Below are 15,597 nucleotides of genomic sequence, written 5' to 3' on the forward strand. Positions count from 1 at the left end.
AAAGAGTCGAAAGTTTTTACGAGTTTATTGTTATAAAAATAATTAATCAAAATCTTTTTACAGGAACTTTTAAATTTCCTTTCAGTTGATTGATATTTCAGTATAATGTTTGTGATCAATTTTATCTAATAAATCATGATTTCAACTTTTATATCTACATAATTGGTAAGAAATAAATTATTTGTTGTGCTAATCATGGTCGTCTGGGTTTCGGATTAGTAAACTTTGATTAGATTTCATTCCGATTTGAACTAATCAAAATTTCCCACAAAACTTTGTGAAATTATCTTAGCTCCTGATTCACAAGCAGTTTTATTTGGTTGAATTTCATATTATCCAATTTTATGGATTAGCTTTTTGGTTTATGGGTCAGATTCAGCTTCCAATCGGGTACTGACTATTTAATTGCGATTGATGGCCAATTGCGACAAAAGCTGATCAGAATTTGTATCGATGACCAAATGATTGGATAAACTGTAATAGGAATGAGAAAAAATAGTAAATTTTGCTTCAATTTAAGTAGAGCTCGAAATTTTTAGAACTTTTTTTTCATCGTTTTGAAAGTAACTCAATAGATGGAGTTGAGGTTCTGGTTGGTTGTAAATTGGTTTTGATTACAATTTAATCACAACCAGAAATAGATTAGATTAGATTACATATTAGAGTTGATCTTTTATCAACCGAAAAGACCACAATCGATCTAATACTTTTGATTTAGGTTAGAATCTATTATTTGCGGCATCTAACTTGATCTAGTTCGATTCTCAAATGGGATAGTCACCTGAACTTTTGGCAAACACGGAAAGACCACAATTAGCGATATCGATACTCGATTGTATCATAAGTCCATCATTTGTCTTCTCGTAAGTTCTTATGGTCAATGCTTTAGATAGATTTGCAATAGGAATATTATATTGAGCCATACACTTTAATCTTAATTCTTGCATTTGAAAATGTCTCTTCTCCATCTCAAATCGAAGGCCAAGTTTAACTAGTTTTCCAGTTCGATCTGTGTAACGGACAAGTTGACTTTCATTGGCCTGAAAACCGAGGAAAAGAGAAAAATATTATTAATACTTAATAACAATGAAAGAAGAAAAGAAAAATAAATCGAAAAGTAAACATTAGCAAACAACAGGAAACGGAAATGTTTTCAATGGAAAAGAAAAGTTTGATATATCAAAAGCTTTTAAACTGTTATACAGTTATAACTTAAATTCAGGTATCATTGGAACAGGTAATAATCATGGTGATAAAAACCACCAAATATCATAATTTGATTTCAATGTTTTCTTTTTATTTCTGTTCAATTTCTTGCAAACCGGAAAAAGGAAACAAAGTCTCTTAACAGGGTAGACTGACTGATAGCCCCAAGAATAGGAACAGCATTGAGTTGAGTAAATCAGACAATTGTTATGGTTAAACTATTATTTCATGAGACTGAGTTGATTCTGAATTCATGATATGTAATAGTTGTAATAAGGTAAACAATTTAATCTGAAATCCAATCATTTCAATTTCCAAACTTTATAGTCCACTTTTTTAACCATCATGGAGACAGATATCATCATGATGACTCCCTGTTTCAGAGAGAGAGAGAGAGAGAGTGGGGTGGTTTTGGTGAAGGGTGGGAGAAGTTGAATTCTTTTTTTTCTTGTTTTTTCTGTTTTTACCTTGAATTTGATTCCAACGGTTCGATTTTTTTTCTCTCCTTTTTTTACTTCTCTTCTTCTTGTGGTTCATTCAATTTCTCACTGAACTTTCCCCTTAAATGAACTGAATCATTTATCTTTCATCCTGATTCTCTTTCAATCTATTCCACCACCATCATCTACTCACTGGAACTCTTCCCGATTCTCCTCCTTTCATCCTGATTCTTTGAAATTGAAACAAGTTTCTAATAAGTTTGTTTTCCTTTGATAAAATTAATAAGACTCATTAAGATGAAGAAAAACTAATAGAATTGATAATAATTCAACTTTTTTCCTCTCTCAATATACTTTTACATCGTTCTAATGAATACGGATGAGGAAAGATGACAATTAATCATCAAAAGTTGGGTTAATTAAGTAACTTTTCTGTAAGCACTCAAATTATTATGATGAACTTGAAATGCTTTAGATACAATTAATTGTTTCATGATTGTTTTTTAAAAGTTTCATGATAATTATCGTACTATGATTACGTTAATTAATAGAACTGGTTGTAAGAAGTTGGTTACATTTTAGGTTGATCGAGTTATTTAAACATTAGGATTCGATAAGAAATCAATTTGAAGGGAAAGAAAAAGATATTGTAACTTGGGTATTTTTTAATTCAGTTTCAGGAAGAAATTAAATAAAATTTCAACTGATTGGATTTAGCTCTCATTTTGATGGCTTGGATTATATGGAGGCTCAAGAAAAAGGAAAAAAAGAAAATGATAGAAAAGATAAAGAAAACAAGGGAAAAGGAGAGTATTAGTGATGAACTGAATGATGATGATGATAACGGAAGATGAACTGGGAATGATCGCCACACCCGTGAATAAGCCAATTTATGTGTCCATTATTAGCCTCATCCACTTTATCATGTTTATCTCTTCCCCTGATCATCATCATGAAAGTAGCTGAAACCACATTCACCTTATCCATTGTCTTTTGTCAAAACCACAAAAAGAAAAAATTTCAACCTTAACTTTTCAGAACTCACTGATTTTCATCCTTCCACCCACCACCTCCATTTGCTCACTCTCTCACTCATTCTCTCTCTCTCTCTCTCTCTCTCTGTCCTTCTTTAAAAATGAACCCTGGGCGTTGTTCATTATCAGTCAGGGATTGAACTGTTCAACCTCCTTCGCTCTCTCTCTCACTCTCACTCTTCCAACTCCATGTGATATGATATGATTAGGGTATTAATAGACTATTGGTAAAAACAGTATCATGGTTGTATTGTTGCTGAGATGAGACCGAAATCAGGGGAAAGGGAATAGAGAAAAAAGTTTCAAAGTTGAGAATTCATGAGTAACATGATAAGCATAACTCATGAATTGTAATCACAATGATAATGTGTCTGAGAGTGTAAATAATGATAACTATACATGTTACATGGGATTTCCTTGAATAATAACAATCAGTTCATTTAATGTTGAACTTTTTTTACCAAAATCTTACATGTTGACTTTTCCCCTCTCATTTTGTTAAATTTAATCAAATGAATAACAATTGATAGTGAACATGAATATGAATTTGTAATCAAGAAAGAAAAATGAAGAAAATGATGAAATAAATTTCAAATCTATCATGTATTAGGTGTATTCATGATGATGATCAGTGACAAGAAAATTATTCAAACAAATTAGTTACATTTATCAAAGAGACAAAAATCTGAATAATCTAACCAACTCCTATCACCCTGAATCCATCTCATACTCATCACGATAATCACTTGATCCTTTGTCAATTATAATCCAACCAGAATCATGGGTGAGACTTTTTTTCCTACGACTCATCAACCGAAATCATCTTATCATCCTAATTCCATTGAATTTCATGAGATTTCATATTTTCCATGGGAGACTCTGAATTTCCGCTGAGCAAATTGAACATAAAAACAATGGATATTGAATGAGCCAGTCAATGAAATTTGAAACTATCTCTCAAACTAAATCAACTGATTAACTTTACTTTTTTTACTGAATTGATTCAAATTTAAAGTAATCATGTATTCATGATAATCTATGAATACTAATCAGTTAAATATGTTGTAAGTCTCAACATCTTAACAATTTGTGGTTAAATTGTTTCAAGATGATTAACTTTAAGTGTTAACACTTGAATTAACATGATGATGATGATCAAGATAATCATCTTGATAATATCAAGTATCATGGTGATAATAATAATAAAATCAAAATCACTTGATATTTAATCAACTATTTTAATATTTGCTCTCAACTGAATATAAGGAAAACTTCAAATTAACAATCAGCATTAAGTTAAATTGTCAACTTGATCGTGTGTATTAATCAGCAAGAATAAGAAATTAGTTGATTGTTGGAAATCTTGAAATCTTATTGATTATTAGAAGAAAAGTAAAGAGAAAAAAAAAGTTTCGAATAGAAAAAAATAAAAAGATTGAAAGACTTTCCCTCCATGATAATCAGAGTATTCTGGTAAAAGGTAAGCCATGAGCATCTCATGAATTTCATCCTTTAAACTTATGAATTCAGTGTAATCTTCATGATGTAGTTACCATGATAATAATATTAACAAAAGGTAACACCCAATGAGAAAAAAAATTTTTTTTTTCCATTGGAAACATAATAAAGTTTCAGTTTCAGTTGAACTGAAATGAATCGTATTATTATCATGATGATTATCGTGAAGATGATTATATAAACTCAATTATTATAAATATACTTGCATCTTTTATCATCTTCATCATCCTGAAGATAAATCCCTTCATCGTCTTCTTGTTTCATCCATAATCCAATTGAACGTGATTCTGCTAATTAACTTCACCTAATTATGATTTACTATTACAATGAAAATAATCATTTCATCATTCATTATATTAATGCGAAAGCTTAATGAACTTATCTTCATGATGATCATATTATCATCAGCATATTTGTTATTGAATTATTAATTCAATTGAAATTATTAATAGTTAATAAGCTAAATCATCATTTATAATACACTTGATTCAAATTGTCCATTGAAACTTTGCTTCATTTTTTTTTTCATTAAAAAACATGATCAACAACAAGATTGATTGTTAATAACATTGATTTTTCATTCTTATTATTATATATCCACAGGTTATTGATTTATTTATGCAAATTGATCATGTTAATTTACAATGATTAATAATCATGAGATTAAATTGTTCAGGTAATTTAGTAAATAGTATTTTTTATGTTTCCATTCATATATATTTATATGAGTTCACAGGTAACCTTAAATTACAGGGTTTCAATTGTTCAAATTGATATCGTTGTGAAAGTAAGTCTATTATTATTATTATTTTTCCTCTGAATGATTATCATGATTAGTATTATGTATCATGAGGTGGGTTTGATTGCTCATCTCATGAAATTTTACTTTCACACAATTAAATGATTGAAATTGCTTCCGTTGGATAATAATAGATAGCGATTCCATTGAGTTCAATTGAACTGAAATCAAGATTCACATTTCATTGAGTAATATTTTTTTTCACTCCCAATATAATAATAATAATTATTATTTTTTCTTTACTTAATCATGATTATTATTCATTTTTATTATCACCAATGTTTACATTTGAATTAATCTCTTCTTTTATTTCACTGACCATTCGTAACATTCATGGTTTCAGTTCATTACCATGAATTTTATCAATAGGCTCATCGAAACTGAATAAATGAAGCTTGAAACTTTAGTCTTTCTCATTTATTTCAAAATGAATTCAATTTTTGTTTTGTTATTCTGAAATCAGTTATTACCTTTCACCTGTTACTTTCAGGGTATTACTAAAGGTTAACTGTTTCATGCTCAGATTTATTCTGATTCTTTCCGGTATCTGATCAGATTTCAAATTATGATCCATTATCATGGTAATAATTATACTGAAAAATTGAATAATTGAAAGTTTAAAATGTTATTTGAGCAACAATATTATTGTTACACCTACGGAAAGTTTGGGATTGAAAATTGTTCATGTAATTTTCATGGGGATAATATGGTGAGAAAAGTTGATGAAATGTCATGAGAAAGTTCATAAGGAACAGGGATGTAACCGATGCGGGACTTATTGAGAATAGAAAAGGTATAATTTTTCATGGTGAAGGTAAAGAAAGAAAGTGAAAAATGGGAGGATTGGACAAAATGGAGAAAAGTTCATCCGATAGGAAATGAATTGTGTTCCATGATGATGAAACTAACCGAATTGAATTATCGTTTCTGCCATTGAACCAGATATGTTATTGTAAATACTGGTGAATGATGAAGACTCGCTGATGTTTCCTTGTTCAGATCAAGGATTGAAAGTTGATTCAGTTCTTTTTGATAGGGAAAAGTCTCATGAATTTCATTATAAATCAGATAAATTCAAGGTGAAAATTATGTTTACTGTAAAGTGTTTGAACAAACATCTAATCAACAATGGAAAAACTCTGATCTTTTATCAGAATATTCATGATATGAGTTATTCATTGTTTGTCTATGTGAAAAGTTCATTGATATTACAATAAGTAATTCGGTGGATAGAAAAGTCTCTCGAAAATTTTGCATCGAAAAAAATGAATGATAACCAAAAGAAAATGAGCGGAAATGTTTATCATGCTCTTTATCTATACTCAGGACGATAAACATAGAAGTTGATAATATTCAGATGCTTTTGAAGAGAGAGAGAGAGAGAGAGAGAGAGAGAGAGAGAGATTCTTGGCCCAAACAAAGGTGAAAACCATATCATCTATTTTCTTGGAGTATTTTCCCTTATCAAATCTCGAAGGGATTTTGAATATTAGGCTTTTACCAAAGACACGAAACACATAATTCTTGTTTTCCATGTCTTCATACACCATGAGAGTGTTCATTCATTTTCCATGCAAAACTAAAGGAAGAGAAAAGAAAAGGGGAAAAACCAAGAAACATATTCGTGAAGGACTTTTTCCCCTTTTCTCTTTTTCTCATTGAAATTTATTCTCACCAGGAAAAAAAAGAGTAGAGGTGGAAAAAGACTCGATGGTGATGATGCATATGCAGATATAAGATGCTACTGATTCTCAATTGAAACTCAGGAAAAGACTGATGAATGAACTGAAAATGCTATTGACTGCAGAAAATTTTATTCTCTTATTCCTTACCACTCCCACTTGAGGTTATTAATAACATCGACATCATTTACAGAATCGAAAAGGTGAGATTCGAAGTGGGTGGAGAAAATTGTCTATTATTTTTAGTTCAATTATTTTCATCGAACTCGTTTCAGAACAAAACTAAAAAAACTTCAGAACTTTTCTCATTCTTGTACCTTTGGTTATTTATTCTGATTCTGAATCTTGAATAAAATTCGTAATTCCGTTTCTTTCATACTGATTACAATTAATTTGTGACATTGAAAGGGCTTGTTCTCCTGCGAAGGAAAATGATTGTGATTTCGATAACCAATTAACTAATTAACTATTAATTAATGAAGAAAATGCAAACAAATGCTAATTCATCACTTGGCTGAGCAATCGGTGTCCAATTAATTTCTTAAGTTGATACACCAGAAAACAATTGTTGCTCTAATGAGAATCGAGGATTTCATGATGGCTGAAGCTCAGGAAGTGACTTGAATGGAGCTTGGAATTATATTTCACTTTTTGTTCATGAACATTGACCAAGCTTTAAAAAAGCTTTGTTCTAAATAACTTTTCTTATCTTTGGTATTGAGGCCTGAGTCTAAATCTCTCAGAAGAGATTGAATTCCATCATGAACCGATGAAACTGCCAAAGTTAAATTGAGTGTCACCATCGAACAGATGAAAGAGTAAATATTAATAAAAGTCGATGAATGATCTCAAAATTAAGGTACGATAACTTGAGAACCTGAGGTCTAAATATTAAAGATAAAAAGTTATCCAGAAAAAGAACTAGTTAAAACTTGGAAAAAGTATTTTCCCTGTATTTCCACCACTATTATAAAACTGCCTCCAAATGATATTCTTAGTTCCGGATTGAATTTCTTAACCATGTTGATATAACATGATGAATATTGATTCTCAATTGCTATCAATAAGTACTTGATATCACTATCTTGTAGCATATTCAGATGAAATATGCTAAATAAATTAATAGGGATTCAATTTGATTGTAGTAAAGGTGTGGGCTGATAATATCACTCTCATGAGGGTTAAAGTTCATGAATGATATTGAAATAATATGCTAGATAATGTTAATACTATTTAATATACTCACCGGTTTATTTTTAATGAACCATTCAAGGTGAGACTCTGATTGAGTGGTACAATTTAGATCCATTAATGAACCCACTTTGTATTTATCTTTACCACCTTCAATAATCGGACTTTCAGGCTCACGCTGATATAAGCGATCTGTAGACAATGAAACGATAATCAAGCCAACTTTTTGTAAAATCTGAATTCGCTGAAATTTTACCTTCATTCCAAGTATAATGTCCATTGAAAGTTCGATTCTTTGGAGTTCCACCACTTAAAGTTATCGAAGACTCGTATCTATACACCAATATTATCGTTGAAGTGCATCTCAGCTTAAGTGAACCTCGAAGAAAATAACTACTGACCGCCTCAAAGTAAAGTCCGAGTCGAGTAGCGTCAAGACCAGTAGAGTCTCTTTCAGGTTCATAATGAATCAATTGATGGGGTAAGGCCTGAGAGAAGGTAATTAAACATATAATTAGAACTCAGTTCTTTTTTGTAATACTATAATATGTAATAGTAGCACGAACCTTTTGTTCATTTATATACCAAGATAAAATCTGGGATGGATAAGATGGATTTGCTATACAGGTAAGATTGATAAAATTTTCCATACCATAAACTGGCTCAGTACCTTCAATGGATAATCCTTCTTTAGGTAATACTGAGCCGAGAAAAAAAATAAAGGAAATGCTGTTAAAAATTCAACTTAATCATGTTTTACCTGCTAATGATTTTGAAACGTCAATATTTATATGCTCAGAAGCTTTTACAATTATACATTTGGATTCTTGTAAGCAAATGATTTCAACTATCCTTAACTTCAATAACATTGTTGAATTGTCAAAAAATCCTTGTCGATTTGCTATCAATTGTTGATAATAAGATAGATTTGAGAATTCACTTATCAAGAGCAGTTCACCTACACTAAAACTAAGAAACGGAAACAATCAATTTAAATGATAATATTTTCATGTCAATTATCTAATTGTAAAAGGGAATCAATTTAATTCTGTGCTGATTCTGTGTTAGCTTTGATTAATTAAGGTTTTAAATTAGATTGTTTTGGTTCCGGATAATTTAAACTCTCGATTTTCAATTGGATTTCTTGAAATGAACCTAATGGTCAACTGGCTATCACTAGTAAGACCATTTGTTTTCATGATAATAATAACAAACAATATAATAAACTTGACATTTCAATGTATGTTCAGCATCATGACAATTTAATATTAGTTTGAATGGTAATCTCATATGATTTATATGCGATTTTAATAAGGTTTTATTTGATTTTTTTAAATCTCCTTCTCTACTTACCATAAACTTTCATTTGTCTTTCGGCTCGAACGGTACTGAAAGATGGACCTTCAGTGGACACCTCACATGCATAGTGTCCCTCCGATGTGAGCTCAGTCTTGGTTAAGAAAACGTGTTTAGCTGATGAACGTGTTAACTATTTCGAGGATTGGAAGAAGAGAGAAAGAAAATGATGAAAATAACTATGATGAAATTCACGAGAAAATATCAATCAAAATATCAACCACTACGAAGATGACCATCAAACTGGACACGCTATCGACTAATACATTTGCTACTAATAAAATAGACTTCGATTCCTCAGAATTAGTTATTTGTATTTCTCATCATTTCCATGGGACTTTCAAATTCTGGTAGAAAATTGAATAACAATCAATGCAAATGAAGAATAATTTTATTCAGAACTTTTTTTATTATCAGTTTTCTCCATGTGAGATTCACACACACGAAATTTAAAAATCAAATTGACCATTAATTTAATCCTATTGACTTAATTTAAATCTTAAAATGACCAATAAATGGACATTAGTTTGGAAAATTTAGATAATGGTAAAAGTTACTGACCAATTTTAAATAATGATATGATTACATGTACATGATGTTTGCTCAGCTTTCAGGATAATTTCATGATGATGTTAATAACATGTTATATATGTTGATAATGAAGATAATGACTGTTCAATGTTAAATAACATGATAAAAACTCAATCCATGTTAATGAACTGAACTATTATTATATTTGAACTTATTTTTTTTACCTTTTTCAACATAAAACCAACACATAAAATCAACTTAATAATGGTGACATGATAATGGAAACAGTTTGACAGTTAGAGATTGTATCAGTTGATTTATCATGATTACGATTTACAATCGATTTTAAATTAGATAATTAAATAATTAGATGGTCACTTATTAGTACTATTATTTACATGAGAAATGAATTCAATTTTTTTTATCATAATAAATACCGAATTGTATTCAGAATAGACTTGAGAGGTAACAGAATTTTCAGAATTCAGATCATGAGGCTCATTAACTTCATCATCATCATTAAATTGAATATAATATATATTTTTTTTGTTCTTCTCAGTCATTTGCATATGAATTTTATGATTCAACAAATAGAATGTTTTTCCTGTCAGAACTTTTTTTTTCTTCCTCAATTCATCATCATCGATTTTCATTCGTAATATTTTAGATTCTCACTTTCTCATAGCGATTCCTAATCTCACATATTCATCTGAGAGACGGAAAATCGGTACAAATGAAGAAAATGTTATAACCTTTTGTTTTCGAAGGAAAAAAAAGTTCTGATTACATTAAAAGCTCATGAGTTTAACCATGAGTTTCCTTGTTATTATCATTATGATTGAAATCAAAGTCTATTGTTTCCCCATTAATCTGATGGTGTAAAAGGTTAATAGCACTTAATGGTTTGTAGATAAACAGAGTTAATTGCATTCAAATTGACTGGATGATTTACTGATTCACCTTTCAAATCCTCATTTCCATGATAATCTGTTGACAGTTTTATCACCAATATTATTTTAATCAACTCATTGTTATCTTAAACTTTCACTTTTCCTTGTAGACAATTAAAAGACTAGTGAGCTATTAAGTTCTGCTTTTCTTGTAGCAATCTTATTAGTTTATTGATTGGTAGTTTAATCAGCTTGGTTATTATCATGACGATGATCAGTATTGTTGTTATCAGAGTTTTCGATTGTCTTTAGCTATTAACTTTCAGCGTATTCTTGTTAACCTGTTTGATGCTGATTCTCATGATATTTTGTTTCCACTTCCACACTGGGAGTGGATTTTTGTTCAAGTTTCTCGCAAAATTTATCATCATCTTTTGATTTTTCCTTCTTGATGCTCAATATTTATCCTAATTGCCTTTAGGCTATCATCATCTTTACTTTTTTGTATCTCCATCAATCTTTTTTTTCTGTATCACATTCGGATAAGTTTTCCAGTTAATAGTTGTTATTGTTTCTGCTGTGAAACGGAAATGGGAAAGAAATTTATTACATTTTTTGTCTCTTCCTCATCATTTATCTATCATCTATTTTTATTGTCATCATTATCAAATTTATCTGATTCAGGATGAATTAGATATAGCTTTAGATTTACAGGATTCTCATGATGCTGAATGGGCTGAAACAAGAGATGATGCTAAGGGAATGAAAGGTAAACCAGATGAACAGAAAAGTTCATCAGTTCTTTCTGAGTCTCTCTTGAGATTTAATTCTGCAAATTCTGGAATAATATATCAGCTTCCCGATTGAAGAGAAAAGGAGAATCTTTAAATTTTAAAGAAAAAAAAGTTCTATTCATTTCGAATATGTTGCGTTTTAAGTTTCAATTTTAAGTTCGATTCAAATTCAACTTAAGGGTTCGAAAGCTCTGACAAAATGGCTGAAAAAAAACAGAAAAGAAAATGTTGCAAGTGCTTCTTGTATTTATAAAAAGTTCTGATTCAAGACTAAGTTCGTAGACGAAATTTAAAAAGACAAGAAAAAAATACTTGGAACTCTCAGAGAAATTTGTGAGCTATCAATTAATTTAGAATTTTTTTTTTCGAAAATTTCATCACAACTTATCCCAATTCTATCAAATAATCAGAATTTATTGCACCTTCCAAATTAATTAATTCATTAACTATCATGATGGAATATGAATTAACATGTTGTCAACATTTAACTAACAGTATAATTAATTTCATGATTAGTATTCAAAGGTTTTCATGAATTTATCACATTATAATGTGTACACAAAATGATACATGAACATGTAAATTGTAATCAATTGATAATCAGTTGACAATAAATAAGTTAATCAACAATTTAGACAATAATCTAATTAGATTGCTAATTATAAACCTTTTTCTTACTTTCAATTGGATTTACTGTTAATTAATCTTAAGTGTTGAAAGCAAAAAAAGAGATAAAATCTACTGGGAGTAAATTGAACTTGAGTCTGATTCATTACTCATGATGGAAATCATGTAATCATAATAATGATAAGTATTACAATCTAATAATAATGGTCAAGAAATAACAAGATGATTAGTTTAAGTCTTTGGGTTTAAGTAATATAACAATAATGTTAATGGTCAAGTTAATAAATTAATGGTCAACCCTCTCAAATATTTCATACCGATTAACATTTAATGGTCAGTATATGAACTATTCAGTGATTCATACAGTTTTTGCAATCCAAATCATTATCCAAAAGGTTATCACAATTACAATCAAGTTCATGTGAGCTAATTTTCATCACAAGAATACCTTTGGTCATCTTAACATGGGAAAACCAAGCAACTGTCCAGTTTTGAAACTTTTTCATTCCTAATAATCAGGGACAATTTTACTCGGCTCTCTTTAGCATTTGTTGTGCGACTGTACAAATTAAGTATTAGCGATTAGTATTTTGTTGGAAGAGAGAGAGACAGAGACAAGATGATGAGGATAATGATGATGGCGAAAAGACCAACGCCCATTACATCAGTTAGATTTACTTTACTCACTCAATTAATACTTTTATCATCATCACCACGATAAGATGGTTAAGCTTTTCCAACATCTTTATCATGTACTTATCATCATTATCATGATGAATCCAGAATAATGATAAATGTATTATTACTCATTGATGAATATGGATCTTTGTAAATCTCATCAACCAGGAAGATTATGTCAATCACATTAACTTGTGATTATCGTGGTTTATTATGAAATGAATGCCGATAAAAATATCGATATAAATCAGAACTTTTTGTAACAATTGAATTTCCATGATTTTACTTGTTCAATTGTTGAGCTTTAATTGGTTTCGCTGTTTGTTTGGCTCCTAATTAATTTCTTATCGATTGTAAAATATTACTATTTGTACCGTTAATGATTGAATAAATATTGATCAAGAAAATGGAAAAGGTTAATTCGTTATCATGAAATTTCATCCAAACTCTGAGATGTAATCATGAAATTAATACAAATTTTTTTATTCTTGACTTTTGTTATCTATTATTATAATTCCCTGTGTATTGAGATATAATAATTATCTCAACATATATACTGAGATATTGACATAATATTGATTATTATAAAAAAAAACTTTTCTATTTTCATTTCAATAACATAAAGACTTCATGTATCACCAAGATATCATCAACTTTTATCATGTTGAATGAAATGTTATCATGTTTTGTACATAAACTATTATTACATGATGATTCAATTTTCCCTTGTTGCTTTCATGGAAAAAATAACTTGTAGATATTTTTTTCTGAATTTTGTTTTCAGAACTTCTTATGATACATGAAAATAACATGATGAATGAGAAGCAAAAGACTCAATTCTTTCATTGGACTAGTTGATAGATTTCATATCGAACTTTTAATCACAGGGAATTCATATTCTTTCATTCTCATCATTCTCATCATGAGCATCTCTCTCTCTATCTCTCTCTCTCTCACTTGTTTTCCGAATATAAGAAAAAATTATCAATCTCAGTTTATTCTCACCTACACTATGACCAAATATAAGTTTCGATTTTTCTAAGAAAAAGTAAAATCTTCTAGGGCTCCAAGAGTAATGAGAATTTGGCCTCGAAGCGAGAAGGGAAGTGAGACCTAACTGGTGGTGGACACATTACAAGTTCGATTACTTTTGTCCAACGATTTATTATATCTTCATATTAATCGAAACTTTTTTTTCTTCTAACATTTTCTTATCTTTTTTTGCTTTTGAAAATTCTGATGAAATTCATGATAACATTTCCATCAGTTCTACTCATTTAAATCACCTCACACTCTCTAGGATTTCGTGCATATTAATAGACTGAATGGTTTTCGAATCTAAATTGAAAAGCTAATGATATTTTCTTCCATGTAAACGATTTTTTCACGAATCTTGAACCAAATACATTCACCTAAAAGTAAATCTAAACAACATCATTACAATTGTCATTCACTTTTTTATCTCTCTCTCTCTCTCTCTCTACTTCTTAGATTTTCAGTTATTATCAATTGATCATCAAGTTGGTGAATTTAAGTCTGAATGTTATCATGAAATGATTGATATTTCATCAGATTGATTCATAAATATTACTGAACAATTTGATGGTCTAAAATTAAAGTATTGAGCTGAACTTTATTATCTTACTTACATCTACATGGACTCCTTTCAGGGTGAATGTCTGACCTGATTTCTGTTCATCGGACGGAAGATATCTATAAAATTCAACATAATCTCTGTACCATTTTACTGAGTAAAGTTCATCTCCTGTTAGATCATAATGACACCTAAGGGTAACTGATTTTCCAAGAGGAACTGATTGTGGTACCTCCAATTTAGTAATTCGAAGACCTAAAATAAAAATGTAAACATTAAATTTCAATCGATTAAAAGTAAATAGTGATATTTATCATTTAGTCTTCATCAAACTCACCTGATGAATTGGTGATTAGATAAACTATTATCATTAGACCAATTCTTATGATATACCAGTTAAACTTCATAATTGATCCTGATGATGAAAGTCAATGGATGTATTAGGTTAATTGCGATTTCGACAAAACAAATTTAAGGATTCAAGTTGATATTCACATAATACAATTAAAAGTTAACCCAAACGATTTTTTATCCACAATCGAAAACTTTACACAAACAAGTTATCCTTTAATTGTGATCAGATTTTTTTAATCACCTATGAAACAAACATTTTCAACTGAATGAAACATGAATTATGATTTATTTGTTTTGGACAATATCCGATAGTGTTGCTTTGAGGGAACAAAACTTTACAGATTCACTAAGAGTTTCGTCAAGTAATGTGATAAACTTTATATTAACTTGAAAAATCTCTTATATAAAAGTTACTGTTTTCCACACAGAATCGACTCATTATTAAGCAATTCATGGATTCCAACTACAAAGCTCCATGATGCCATCTTTCGGCTACGAAATGGTTAAGGTTAGACTCTTTCAATCAAAGCTACAAATAGAGCTGGTTATCTAATCAATTATATCAGATAAATAAGCAACAATTTAATATCAATTTCGATAAGATAATTGCCTCTATGTGCAACTTTGGTTTGAAGTGTACGAAGCTTGATTTTGGTGGCTGTATTACAGTCATCCTCTTTTAGTTGAATCACTTTTTGTAAATAAATGTAACGGATAAGCAAATAAAAAGACACTTTGTTCCCGCTGAGAAAAGTCATAAAATGTATTATTTTCTTAAAATTTGTGACAGTTAACACAAATGGAGGAGTTACTTTCTCAAATCGTTGCGACAATTAGTGAACTTTCGAAAACTTATATCATTTGTATTTTCTCGCGACGATAAGACGGTTTTTGTTTATTTAT

The 15,597-nt window shown here is 29.7% G+C and overlaps 1 protein-coding gene across 2 annotated transcripts; it reads right to left on the minus strand.

Moving 5' to 3' along the window:
• Positions 1-103: 103 nt before the first annotated feature.
• LOC128397420 (uncharacterized) lies at positions 104-15,046 on the minus strand. 2 transcript variants are annotated; one of them, XM_053358149.1, is made up of 9 exons: positions 14,836-15,046; positions 14,678-14,755; positions 14,396-14,595; positions 9,224-9,359; positions 8,437-8,570; positions 8,127-8,358; positions 7,926-8,062; positions 782-1,040; positions 104-474 (listed from the first exon to the last, which is right to left on the minus strand). In XM_053358149.1, the coding sequence occupies exons 2-9, from the start codon at positions 14,745-14,747 to the stop codon at positions 398-400; spliced, it is 1,245 nt and encodes a 414-aa protein (XP_053214124.1). In that variant the 5' UTR covers positions 14,748-14,755; positions 14,836-15,046; the 3' UTR covers positions 104-397. The 2 variants fall into 2 exon arrangements, with proteins under 2 accessions (XP_053214124.1, XP_053214123.1); XM_053358148.1 differs by having other exon boundaries at positions 14,678-15,046.
• Between the last annotated feature and the right edge of the window lie 551 nt (positions 15,047-15,597).

Source organism: Panonychus citri, unplaced genomic scaffold (genome assembly GCF_014898815.1).
Source record: "Panonychus citri isolate SS breed McGregor unplaced genomic scaffold, ASM1489881v1 Contig00033, whole genome shotgun sequence".
NCBI classification, from domain to species: domain Eukaryota; kingdom Metazoa; phylum Arthropoda; class Arachnida; order Trombidiformes; family Tetranychidae; genus Panonychus; species Panonychus citri.

What these genes read in the sequence shown, in the direction of transcription:
- LOC128397420 (XM_053358149.1), bottom strand. Translation starts at nt 14,747, where the DNA reads ATGAAGTTTAACTGGTATATCATAAGAATTGGTCTAATGATAATAGTT. An exon ending in TCTAATCACCAATTCATCAG is followed by an intron (nt 14,596 to 14,677) that starts GTGAGTTTGATG and finishes TTTTTATTTTAG; the next exon opens with GTCTTCGAATTACTAAATTG. An exon ending in ACATTATACTTGGAATGAAG is followed by an intron (nt 8,063 to 8,126) that starts GTAAAATTTCAG and finishes CATTGTCTACAG; the next exon opens with ATCGCTTATATCAGCGTGAG.